Consider the following 13,200-nt stretch of genomic DNA (forward strand, 5'->3'; position numbering starts at 1 on the left):
TGTGGGTGGGTGGGGACAGAGTGCCAACGCCCACCACCCTGTGCTGCTGCTGCCTCCGAGGAGTGGGGGGCAGGAGGGAAGCTTGCACACGGCTGCCGCTACCCACTGCCCCATGCTGCTGCCGCTCCGCATCTGACCACACCCACCCCATCCTGTGTCCGGCCCTCACCACCCCCCCTTTCCCTCCTCCGCTGAAGCCCTGCCCCGCCCATCATTCTTGACACCCCACTGGCTGGAGCCATGCCCTGCCAGGAGCCATGCCCCCCAAGAGTGTTACAGACAGACATGCACGCAGACAAATGGACTCTAAGCACTTTTTATATATATAGAATATGAAAGCATCATCTACCAATTTATAAATTGTAACATGAGACTTGTTCCTTCAGATGATACAATCTTCTCCTTATGGCTCAACTTGTAATATTACTCTATTATATGTGCTTCTTAGTAGTATCTAGACTCAGGATATCCATTTCTTTGTCGTATGCAAACAGAAATAGTTCTGTGCGATAATAAACTTGGCCTCTGCCCTGCAGTGAATGATATTGCTGACTGTATACTTTTAAACTCCATCATGCACAGCCCTGGAAAAACAGGAATCTCATGCTTTGGATTTGTGAGAGACACTTGCAATCACATGGGTTTTTTGACCCTGTTTTTCAAGGGTATTACATGAGAGAAGGCAGGCCAAATTTAAAAATTGCGGTGTCTTTCAGTCACATCTTCGGAATGGAAGTTCTTGTGGGATGTGATGTTTATGGCTTTTTAAGTAGTGAAACTTGAGCGAGTTCTGTTCTCTTATACCATGACTTCTGTTGTCTCAGACATTGTTCCATTCCCTCCATTTTTCGTTAATCAGATCCCTCAAATTAGTTGCAGATTTTTAGAATAGGTTGTTAAACTTGATTGTTTCAGTTTAGGTTAATGTTATTTGAGGCTTTATATTCCACAAGGTCCCAAAGATCTTTTTGAAGGATTGCTCTTGAAGAGATGATTTGTAATAAATCTGGTGCACTTTTATTTTTCTTACCAAGCATGCATTCAGCTTGACAACATGCATTATTTTACTGTAATGATTGAACATTTCATACATTTTTTGATGTTCCTAAATGGTTGTCAGGAATCAGAGAAGTAGGGCTGGAAGGGACCTCTGGAGGTCATTTAGTGCAACCCCTGCCTAAGCTAGGCTCATTCCTATCCAAACCGTCCTACACAAATCCATAATCTAACCTCTTAGTAAAACTACAGTCAACCCTGGCACAACATAAGACACAACACCAAAACCTTCCATAAGTGAAGCAGTGAAACCACAGCTTCCAGTGTCCTGCTTCTGTAAAATGTTGTTAATGTAAAATTCCTTTGTGACCCAAATATGGCAGTTGGTCTGACCCTAAGCAGAGGGGCAGGACCTTTGACTTTAAGTCCCAGCAGGAGCATTCACACATCTCATTCAAACTCCTCAATGCCTCTGTGGAAGGCTTAAAAACAAAACAACAAAAAAACCCAACATGCACATATCAACCACCACATGTAGCAGGGAAGTGGGGGGTGAAGTTCCTTCTAAGCCCCATGTGGCAACCAGCAAAACCCAGAAGCATAGGAAATATCCATAGTAGAACCTAGGCATGCTATGCGTGTATCATCACTGACCAGTGGTTGTCCAGTCTCTCTTTGGATGCTTTCAATAATGGAGAGTCTACAACTTCCCTTGGCAGTTTATACCACTGGCTCTCTGTTCTAACAATAAGAAGTTCTTCCTGATACGTAGTCTAAACCTGCTTTGCTGCAACTTCAAGTCATTGTTCTATGTCCTCCTCTCTGCAGCAAGAGAAAAAAGGTGTTTTCCCTCTTCCTAATGGCAGCCCTTCAAGTATTTGAAAATTGTTTTCATGTCCCTTCATAAGCACCTTTTCCACAAGCTGAACATGCCTAGCTTCTTCAGCCTCTCCTTGTCTGACTTGTCTTGCAAGCCCGTTATCATCTTTGTTGCCTGCCTCTGGATACTTTCTGACTTCTTCATGTCCTTTAAAAATGCGGAGCCTGAAACTGCACACAGTACTGTAGATGAGGCCTAATCAGTGCCTAGTAGAGAGGCACTATCACCTCCCATGTCTTTCACCTTGTGTTTCAACTGATGCATCCCAAAACCACCTTCTCCTTTTGTGCAGTTGCACCACACTGAAGACTCGTACTGAGTCTGTGATCTACCAAGAGTCCCAGGTCCTTCTCCACAGTGCTGCTATCCATCCAAGTGTCACCCATTTTATATTTGTCATTTTGATTATTCTTCCTGACAGGTAGCACCTCCATTTGTCAACTTTGAACTTCATGTTGTTAGCTTCAGTCCTGCTTTCCAGTCTGTTGATATCCTTCGGTGTTGTGTTCACAGTCCTTCCCAGTTTTGTTTCATCTGCAAACCTGCCCAAGACTCTTTCTATGCCAGCACCCAAACCATCAATAAACACATTGAACAGCACTGGGCCCCAGGACAGACCCTGGTGGAACTGTATTTGAAGCCTTCTGCTATTCTGACATGGATCCTTTTATAATTACCTTTTGTTTGCAGCTATTAAACTAGTTGTTTATCCTCTGTGTGGTAGTTTTGTGTAGCCTACATTTGTCCAATTTGTTTATGAGAAGGTCACGTGGGACCTTATTAGGAGCCCTGCTGAAGCCCAGATGCACTACATCCACAGCATTCCCTTCATCCACCCAAGCAATTATTTTGTCAAAGAAGGCGGTCAGGTTTGTTTGATGCAATTTGTTTTTCATAAATTTCTATGCTGGCTGCTTGTAATCAGTCTTCCCTCCTCTAGATGCTTGAAAATGGTCTTCCTTAGGATATGCTGTGGTAACTTCCTGGGTATCTAGGTAAGGCTAAGTGGTCTGTAGTTCCCTGTGTCCTCTTCTTGCCTTTTATAATAGATGTGGATGAGGTGGATGAGCACCACGTTGGCCTGCTTCCATTCCTCTGGTATCTTGTCAATCTCCCATGACTGTTTATGAAGCTCATTGCTAAGGGCTACAAGATCTCCCCTGCCAGTTCCTTCAGTGTCCTGGGATGAAGTTCATCAGGCCCTTCTGACTTGAATTCATAGAGACCCATCAAAAGCTCTCTGACTCTCTATTGTTATTTCATCCCCAGTTTGTCCCTTTCCTTATCTGGATAATTCTTATTAGGTGTCTGGCTGCAGCTTACTTTTTCTGTGAAGACTGAGGTAAAGGAGCTGTTAAGTAGCTCTGCTTTCTTTGCATCTTTTGTTAAGAGTTCCCGCTGGCTATTTAATAGTGGACCCACAGCTTTGGTCTTTCTTTTCTGGCTGACATACTTATAGAATCTGTTTGTGGTGTCTTTTAACCTCCCTCTCCAGGTGCAACTCATTCTTTATCTTTTGCCTTTCTGATTTTGTCTTTGTAGGTCCTAGCTATTTCCTGGTAAGCTTCCTTGATGATCTGCCTCTTTTGCTGTGGCCTATATGTTTTACTTTTGCAACTGAGGAATTCTGGAAGCTCTGTGTGCAGCCACATCGGTCTCTTGCCGGTTTTCTTGTGCTTCCATCATGTCTGAACAGTTTCTTGTTCAGTTTTCAATATTGTACCCTTTTGAAGCTTCCAGCCCTTATGGAAGAAAACTAAACTTGAATTTGGAGGGAAATGACTGTTTTGTCAATTTTTGATTGGATCTTGAAAGCCTTTATAATAGGTACTGTTAATTTGGAAGATTGCTATTTAGAGTAGTTAATCATTTTTTGTAATACTAAAATGACTGGATTGAAATGTCTAATAAAGGTTTCATGTTTTGAAAAAGAAGTGCTTGTGGTAATGGTGCTATGTTGTCTGTAGGTGGCAATGAAGATTCTGCAAAAACACTAGAAGCCCTTAATCTGAGAGTAAAACGTCAAGAAAACCTGCTACAGCGATGTAAAGAGATGATTCGATCACATAGGGATCGCTCTGCACAGCTATCTAATGAGAAAGAGGCTCTGCAGGAACAACTAGAAGAGAGACTTCAGGAACTAGAGAAGATGAAGGTATGGAGAAGATTCTAACTTGATAGACGTTACCTAGTGTAGTGCAAAAGTCCTGGTGTCATTTACGTGAGTTTACACAGCTGAATTGATGACATTGGTCATTACAGTGATTTGGACAAAATATGTTGGCAGCTGTGCCAAAATGTCATGGGAAACAGTGACATAATTTTGAAATCAGATGCACAGAAACTAATCAGAATATTCAGCCTGAGCAAGGAGAAAACCTTGAAGGGGACGGTCCTCAGGTCTAGCGTGATAAACTAACTCCTAACTAGATATGATTTCTATGATTAGGAGTAAACAAAGAGCTGACAGAAAATGCAAAAAAGGTGTTAATCAATGCAGAAAGCTGCATTTCAGAAGTAGGCATAAAAATGTGTGAAATGTTAAAAGTCATGCTGTGTTAAATCTTGTAAAGGCTATTCATAAATTACACAGTCAGCCATATGAATAAACAGAGAACAAGGAAAGTAGTAGGGTGCTTATTTAGTAAAGAAAGATTAAGTTTAATCTAAGTATAGCCCAAAACCTAAATAAACCCAGTAGGTTAATCTCGCAACAAATTTAGACTGGCCACATGTGCAAAGTAATTGTCACACCATAAAAATGACTCTCCAGCTATAAGAAGAACCAGCTAGCCCCAAAGTTAGTGTGCTTAAAGACGTATAACAACTCTGTAGCTTGTTTCTGTCCAGCTTTAATTTGAACATGTAGCAGGGCCTTTAGAGCATGGACATGGAAGTTAAACACACATTAGGTTAGAAGCTAGACTCAGAGCTCATTATGTTCAAATTGAGGATGCTAGATAATCTCCATGGCAAAAACTGGTGCACAAAATTGCACATGTGGTAATAACTGCTTTTCACATATGATTAGAGAATTAGTATTTCTAGTTTTAAAGTGTTGGGAAGCAATGTAGGCAACTGCTGATCTGATAGTTTCACCTCAGGAGTATGCAAAGGCTTGAGAACAGATTTTGAAAGAAATAGGTAAATAGAAAATTGGATAAGATGTCACGAGACATCTTGAGACTCATCTTATTTAACATTTTCATTATTGTTGCTCTCCAAAAAATAGCAGTAGACTAATGACATTTGCTGGTGGCCTGAAGTTGGGAGACACTGTCAATGCATAAAAAGATTGGAGTGTTATCATGGTGTTATCAAGAATTGGATCATCTTGAATGATAGGAATGAGATGCAGTTTAAAAGTATAGAGTGCAAGATAATATATACAAAAATGTGTTTAAGATAGGAGGATATCCATTAGAAACAGCAGGTGGAGAAAGACCTGGCTGTTTTAAGTAATTGCAGAATAAGTATGAGGCCCCAAGGTCACATGGCTGTGACAAGCAAATGTCACTTAAGTATATATTTCTTTCAATAGAGAGGGTAACGTATTAATGCCATTGTACAAGGTAGGGGTGTGAGACCTCATCTGCTATGTTTTATACAATTCTGGTCAGTCATGTTTAAGGAGAGTGCATTTAAACAACAGCAAGGGTAGAGGGAAGCTGCTAGGCCCTGTATTCCCCTGATCATTCTGTCTTGAGAGGAGACTAAAAGAACTTGGCTACTTTTAGTCTAACAAAGTGAAAGCTGAGAAAGGTATTATTGCTTTTTATAAATACACCAGGGAGGGTAAAGAACTATTGAAGCTAAAAGGGCAGTGCAGTGTTCACGCAGAAAAAATTGAGTATAAGATGGCCATGAATAAATTTAGGAAGGAAATTAGAGGCAGTTGGAAAAGTGAGTTTTCTGGAACAGTTTTCCAGTAGGCTTAGGTTTCCTGTGAAACTTAATTACTTTGAGAGACATTATAAAACATGGTGCTTGTGATAGCAGGGGATTGGACTTGATGGTCGAAGAAGTGCCTTGCCATCATATGCAACTGCACATTATTGCTTGCAACTCTACAACTGTTATGCATCGGTGAAACTTCTACATTGTTCATCTGAGCTACTCAAGCACTTTAGATAATTAACCTGCAACTTCCCTTCTAATGCTTGCAGGTCCACAGCCAGGATTTAAAGGACTCTTCAGCTGTAGCCCAATCTCCTATAGAGAGTTCCCTATTCCTTTCTTTGTGGCTGCTTCTCGCATCATCCGCTGCATTTATTTCTCTAGCTCCTAGCTCAGGGGTGGGCAATTATTTTCCACAGAGGGCCACTTACTGAGTTTTGGCAAGCCATCGAGGGCCGCATGATAGGCAGCCCAGGGCAGTTTAATATTAATTTCTAAATTTTTTAGGGGCCCTGTGGACCAGATAGAGTGGCCTGGCCACATTTGGCCCACCCCTGCCCTAGCTGGTAGGTCAGATCTGGCCTGAAAGGTTCTTCGCAGGCCCGAAAATTTGGCGGTGGGGGGTTGACACTACTCCCCTTCTGCCAAATTTCCAGACCCGTGGGGAGCCCTGGACCCTGCATGCTGCAGTGGGGGTACAGGGCTGGGCTGGGTCAGCCCAGTCTCAGTGTAGGATGCCAGGAGGGAGTGGCGCTGGGCTCCCAGGGCCCAATCCTGGTGGGAAGGGGCGGTACCTGAAAGTTGAGCACCACTGCTTTAGAGAGGGTTTGTGTTCTTTTAAACATCATTCCTTTTATAATAGGTGTGGATGAGGTGGCAGGGCACCATATTGGGCTTGAGTGATGGTGCTAGACTACTTCTGCTATAAAAATAAGCTATTGTGCAAAAATCAAATATCCAGCTTTTTTCAAAATTTACCTTTTCATTTCTGAGGAAGACTTCAGTGTATATAAAGCAAACTTTTATAGTAGTAGTAGTTTACTGAGAGCAAGAGGGCAGACAGTGAAATAGCAAGCAATATTTTGAGGTGTCAGAACAATAAAGTGAAATCCTAATAGTTTGAGAGAAAAGGATATATGTATAATTAAATATATTAAGATAAACCCGGAGTGTTTTAATGTTAGCAGGCTGTCTTCATTTGGGTTTGTCTTATTTTATTTCTGAATTGTGAGAGGTTTAATTTTGTCTCCATTTCTTGGGTTAGAATCTCCCTATTCCTTGTCTCCTTTCTATCAGCTTAAAGGACGCTAAGGCTGCTTGCAGATGTGGACCCGCCCCCCATCCCCAAATCATACTTTACCTGAAGAAGCAGTGCATTACTTTGACCTGGCTCTTCAGCATCTATAAATTAGGGCTTCAGCAGGGCTTTGCAGATTGAATCGGCTATTAGATAAAAACGCCAAAAAAGCCCCACTAAAGTGCCCAATCTATACAGATGCTGCAGAACTAGGTTGAAGTAACACACTGCCTCTTCTGGGTATGTGCTGGGCTTGGCATGGGAGTGCGCCAGATTTAACATAAAGTGCATTTTATTATTATTCCCCCCCATGTATTCAAGCAGTCTGAAAGCCCTTAGGTAGGCCTGGAGGAGATTTTTTGTTTGTTTTGTTTTTTTGTTTTTGTTTTTTTTAATGGAAGAACTGTAGAAGACTTGTAAAGGCCTGAGGAAAGCAGCATTACAAGCCTTGGGATAGGGCACAGGGGTTGTGTTGTTGTGTCTGCAGAGACTTTGAGCATCGCTTACACGCACAGCTTTGGGAGATGACTATGTTTTAAACTGCCCCTCATGAACATCTGGGTTATGATGGGGACGGTGAAAGAGTCTTTGATTGGAGGAATGCAGAGATGTCCTAAAACTGCCACAGCCCTTCATATTCCTGGTCCCTGAATTCTGTGTTGCACCTTTTAGAAGCTCAGTGCAGAATCTCATACTGGTCAGTCCCACATTTGATATATACAGATCACAACGATGTTCAGAGTCTGTTGTTTATATTCTCCATCCTGGGAGTCTGTCAGAAGAATAAAACAACTGCTTTTAATTCCTCCTCTTGGCTTGCATTTCAGGAGCTTCAAATGGGTGAGAAGACTAAACTGATTACTCAGTTGCGTGATGCAAAGAACTTGATTGAACAGCTAGAACAAGATAAGGTAAACTTGACAGCGGTTGTTTTGCTTTGTTTCCCTTTAACCTGTGTGGCTAGCAATTAATTTCTCTGCATTTAAATTGGTAAAGCTAGATGTATTTGCCCTCAGATACTTAGAGCTATTCTTAATGGTCATTTAGTTTTGTTTTCCACTCCAAATTATCTCTTGCTTGTTAAAACAAATTTGTTGTGTAGCTATATTGTGTAGATGGCTTGGGAGTATTGAGTAATAGTTCAGTCTGAAGGTCGTAAGAATATTTAATATTGTTTATAACATGATTTTAGAGGGCATACTAATTTAGTAGTTGGGTTAATTGCCAGCCATGTAATAATCGTAACATCAGGTTTTTAGAAAACGAAACAGTGTTGAAGATTTAATGTTAAAATGTGATTAGTGATGTAAAAATACCCATTGCATGCCTGGGATATGAAGTGTTTTAGTAGTTTTATTTATTTCAGTGGTGTTTTAAGCAACATAACTAACATCTGTTGTGTGTTTTTTATTCTTTCATCCTCTTCCCAGGGGTAGATGTGTGCATAATGGAATGTGGGTGTTTGGGGATTTTTTCTTTTTTTTAAATTTATACACGTGTTCCTGTGTATTTAAGTTAAGGATAACAAGGTCAAAGATAAGCAACCTTGTCCTTAGAGGAGAAGTTTTGTGAGTTTTGTGATGGTCCTTATTACTCGGAGGAGTTCATCATACCTAGATAAATCTGGGTTATTCTCCTTGTTCTTGCTGCATCCTACAACTAGAACACATGTTATACTTTCAGAAGTAGTGTACATTTTTGTCTTGTAATAGGTGATGCTTTTTTCTTTTTTTTCCTCCTTGTAGGAGAAGTACATTTTCCATTATCCTAGTAATGGTGAAGTGATTTCAATTAATCCTGATTATATCCTGGCTTGGGGTTGTTCATGACACGCACGTGCTTGTGTTTCTGGAGTCATCTTTTTACCATTAAAATCTCTTCTGTAGGGAATGGTAATTGCAGAGACAAAAAGACAGATGCATGAAACATTGGAAATGAAGGAGGAGGAGATAGCTCAACTGCGTGCTCGGATCAAGCAGATAACTACGCATGGTGAAGAATTGCGAGAGCAGAAAGAAAAATCTGAAAAAGCTGGTAAGAAATTCTGTAGATTACTGGCTTTCACATTTGAATAGAAAAAGCTTCAGCATGGTGTGTCTGCACTCTCATCAGTCATCTCATTTGGGCAATAAAACAATTCCCTTTTTCCTACTGTTCTTCTATCCAGTCCTACTAACATGGCTTCTAACATCCTCTTCAGATCAACAGAGGTTGGGAACATTTCTTACTGCTTTCTCATAACTGCTGCATTCACTAATCCAAAAATGTTGGAAGGCAGCTATACCTCTGTCTTTGTAGGAGGAAAGATTGACATGATCTGGTCTGTTTTTATAGTTTTCAGGGTAGCAACCTTTTTTGTGTGTAAAGGGTAAAACCCTTGCTTTCTGCAGCCTCAGCTGAGAGCGAGAGTAAGCGAGTGTACGTATGTGTGTGTTTGTAGAAATGGGATTGTAGTGGGAGAACATTTGAAAAAGTCAATCTGTAATAAGCCTTTTCTTTTTACAATTGTGTGCCTCAAAGTTTTAGTATCAAAGACATCTGCTAATTTATTTCCAGCATAACGCAAGCAAACAAACCATGAATTTATTTGTTTCAAGCTTGACCAAAGTTACATAAAATCAATTTGTTTTTAAAACAAAGGTAGATGACATACTAAGTGTGCATGCTAAAGTTCTCTTGCTGTATGAAACTAACAGGCCAAATAGTCTTTTAAAACAGAATGCAAACCACTGCACAGCACAGCCATGGAAATCCTAAGAGAAACTGCATTTCTAGCTGCATTCAATTTACATTCATAATCTTTTTGAGAAACCTTACCTGAAAGTTGCATTTTTAATGCAGCTGCTAAGAAAATAATAGCTTAGTTGGCATAAAATACACATTACAAATGTATTATATTTCTAAATTAACAAGAAGTTCAGATTCAGACATTTTATTGTAGTTCACTTCATATCTTGGTAAAATTATCCATCTAGAAAGAATGATTTACATGAGTAAATCATGTACATGCTAAGTGATACAAAGAAACTGAGCATACACAGCCAGCAAAGGGTAAACAGATAGGATTCCATAAATGATCTGCTACAAACATTTGGAAAACTTGTGGAAATATCAGTCATCTGGCTTAGAGATCCCGTTTTTAGGTCTTATTTTAGCTTGAAGAACCCAGATTTCAGGACTAAGTTTTTATTCATGGGGTTTTTTTAAGTTAGCTCTTTGGATTTTTCAGAGATTATTTGATTAATTCATTGGATTTTTAAAAAAGTTTCCTCAAAAATAAGTGCATGAGGATTAGGTGTTAGAAAAAAAAATAATTTTTTTCCTGAAAGAAGAAATTATTTAAATATAGATGTCTGAAATATAGCATTGTTGAAGCAGTTGAAACTTACTGTGTTTTGTAGCATAGATAGTAGTGCATAGATATTTCTCTCTTTTGGCTTTCTTTTAAAAAGTTTTCCAACAGGCTCAAGATGATACATTTGCTACCTTGGAATTTATGATTGTGTACACAGTTTGATTTCCAGGGTGATTAGCAGCAAACTGGGTGAAAAGAAAATTTCTACCCCAATATGTTTTTACAAGAAGCATTTCCAGTATATCGGCCGTGTCAGCATTTAACATAAGCATCCTAATCATGCTGACTTTTTTTGTGGCTTTGAAGGCATATACAGCGTTATGCTTAGTCAACTATACCATTAAAAATAGTACTGGCTTCAAGACAGTTTGTTGCATTGGAACATTTATGGTAACATTGTCCTATGAAACGTCACCCTGCCCTTGTTCTTTTATTCCATTTTCTTGACTACTGACTTGTCTTATGCATTCTAGAAAATAAGGATAAAAAATGAAATCATGTCTTGGTCCAGCTTCAGCTTAAGATGGAAAGTATAGCTTACTATTCAAAACACTTTTGTTACAATTGGCTTCAATTTACTGTACTTGGCAGTTGTAAAAATGTCATCTTAATAGAACAGTTGACATAGCTTTTTAGGTCACAGTGTTGTGCTGTGCACCAGTACTAGGAATTTGACTAGTACATGCATTTATTAGTGGTCTTTACATTTGTGTAAGTTGATATATTTTTATTATTCTATGTGCCACTCTTTGCCATCATGTTACTAGGTTTAAATGTCAGTAATCCCTGACTGGTTTATTTTTTTTGCATATTAAGTATCATTATTCAACCAAAAGAAGTTCAGATTATTTTCCTTGTGGAAATATTGAAGTACATTGTAGATAAGATAGGCAAGCTGAATTTCTTTGCACTTCAGCATTCATAGTGCCATTTTATAAGTTAAAATATAGGATGTCAGGTGCTGTTTTTCATCTTTCCTAGAGTCATAAACTTTGTTGGCTTTCTTTCCTTTGTAGCATGTATAGTTAACAGCTACAATTGCAAGCATATAGTTAAACAATCATTTTAATTAATTGAACACAATGAAGTGGGCCAATATTTGACTTAACATCAATTATTTGTGTTAATTAAACACTAAACATGAATGTATTGTTGTATAGCAATATATAGTGAAATGATATAAAGCTTGTTATGTGTATAGCATAAACTTATAACTAAGTGTCCCAATTTAATAATATTACAATTCAAATGTTTGTAGTTAAGGGTGCATTATACTGAAATCTCACAAAGCATCTTGTTTTTGTGCATCCACACATGCCAATAAGTGAATCATGGTGCCTTTCCCAAGCCTTGTATGAACAGGACTGGGGTAAGGGGTCTCTTTTTCTTACATCACACATTGGGTGCTTGGGCCAGGCTCTACAAAGTAAATTCTGTGCTTCTCAGGCAATGTCAAACTTCAGTCCTTTTACCTGGAGTTACAACACTTTCATTCTTTGTTATATATCTATTGGCTTATATTTTATCTGATCAGAAGTCAGGTATGCTCAGACTTGCACTTAAAATTTAGTATCTTATTCTTTACTGAATAGTTAGTATAAATCCTTACTGTTTGAGATTTTAAACAATACCAATATTATTTTGGCAATCTGTTCTACCGTGTAGAAAAGAGCACTCTTAACTGCATTTTTTTTTCCTTGGTAGATCATGTTGGATTTCTTTTGCCACCTTAAATAATTCTCCTTCAACTTATATTTATCTAAATTTCTCCAGTCAACAAGACCATGTTTATTACAAAGTCTTGAATGTGCATTTATTAATACTTGCCTAGATGTGCAAAAACATTAGCACTGAATCCAAACTGAATGCGTCATACTGCTATTACTTTAAGTAAGAAGCCATTTTTTTTGTTGATCTGGACTTGTATTTAATTAGAGAGAAATTCTTTTTTTATTATTTTCCTATTTCGTCTGCTTAGTCAGTACTGTATGCTGTAGTTTATACCCACTGGATGGCACTGTAGCTTGAAGCTACCAGTTTTTTAATTGTTTAGATCGGGGCAAATCAGAAAGCCTTTACAATGCAGACAGACATTAACTTCAAAAATTTTGGCTTATGTATGCCTGTAGCCAGACCCCAAAGTGTTTCGGTTTTTAAGGAGTTAGGCTCCTAACTGCTTGTTTAGATCTGGCTTAAAGTTCTTGAATGGAAGGCTTTTGACATTGTCTTTCACCCCATTCTCATTAAGAAAATGGGAGGCCGTGGCGTAGACTCCCACACAGTCAAATGGGTCGCCAACTGGCTGGAGGGTCGCACCCAGAGGGTGGTAGTGGATGGGTCCTTCTCAACTTGGAAGGACGTGGGTAGTGGGGTTCCGCAGTGCTCGGTGCTCGGGCCCGCACTGTTCAACTTCTTCATCAGTGATTTGGACGAGGGGGTAAAAAGCACCCTGTTCATATTTGCTGATGACACTAAGATGTGGGGGGACGTGGGCACACTAGAAGGAAGAAGTAGGCTACAATCGGACCTAGACAGGTTACAAGGGTGGGCGGATGAGAACAGGATGGGTTTCAACACAGACAAGTGCAAGGTGATGCACCTGGGGAGGAACAACCGGCACCATACCTACAGGTTGGGGAACTCCCCTCTTGTCAGCATGGAGGCGGAAAAGGATCTTGGAGTCATCATTGACTCCAAGATGAACATGGGTCGGCAGTGTGGGGAGGCAGTCAGGAAGGCCAACCGTACCTTGTCATGCATCCACAGATGCATCTC

General features: G+C 39.7%; 1 protein-coding gene across 6 annotated transcripts in view; it reads left to right on the forward strand.

Annotated features, from left to right (window-relative positions):
• Nucleotides 1-13,200, forward strand: part of GOLGA4 (golgin A4) — an 89,828-nt gene that overhangs the window by 18,685 nt on the left and 57,943 nt on the right. For all 6 annotated transcript variants that reach the window (XR_002095962.1, XM_019508991.1, XM_019508994.1 and 3 more), the window contains exons 8-10: nucleotides 3,844-4,031; nucleotides 7,898-7,981; nucleotides 8,957-9,104. Coding sequence is in view for 5 of the 6 variants with exons in the window: in XM_019508991.1 (XP_019364536.1) it covers nucleotides 3,844-4,031; nucleotides 7,898-7,981; nucleotides 8,957-9,104 (420 nt within the window). In the remaining variant the exon portion in view is untranslated. The remainder of the gene's footprint in view (nucleotides 1-3,843; nucleotides 4,032-7,897; nucleotides 7,982-8,956; nucleotides 9,105-13,200) is intronic.

This window comes from Gavialis gangeticus, unplaced genomic scaffold, assembly GCF_001723915.1.
Source record: "Gavialis gangeticus isolate Ggan-Ray unplaced genomic scaffold, GavGan_comp1, whole genome shotgun sequence".
Lineage (NCBI taxonomy): Eukaryota > Metazoa > Chordata > Crocodylia > Gavialidae > Gavialis > Gavialis gangeticus.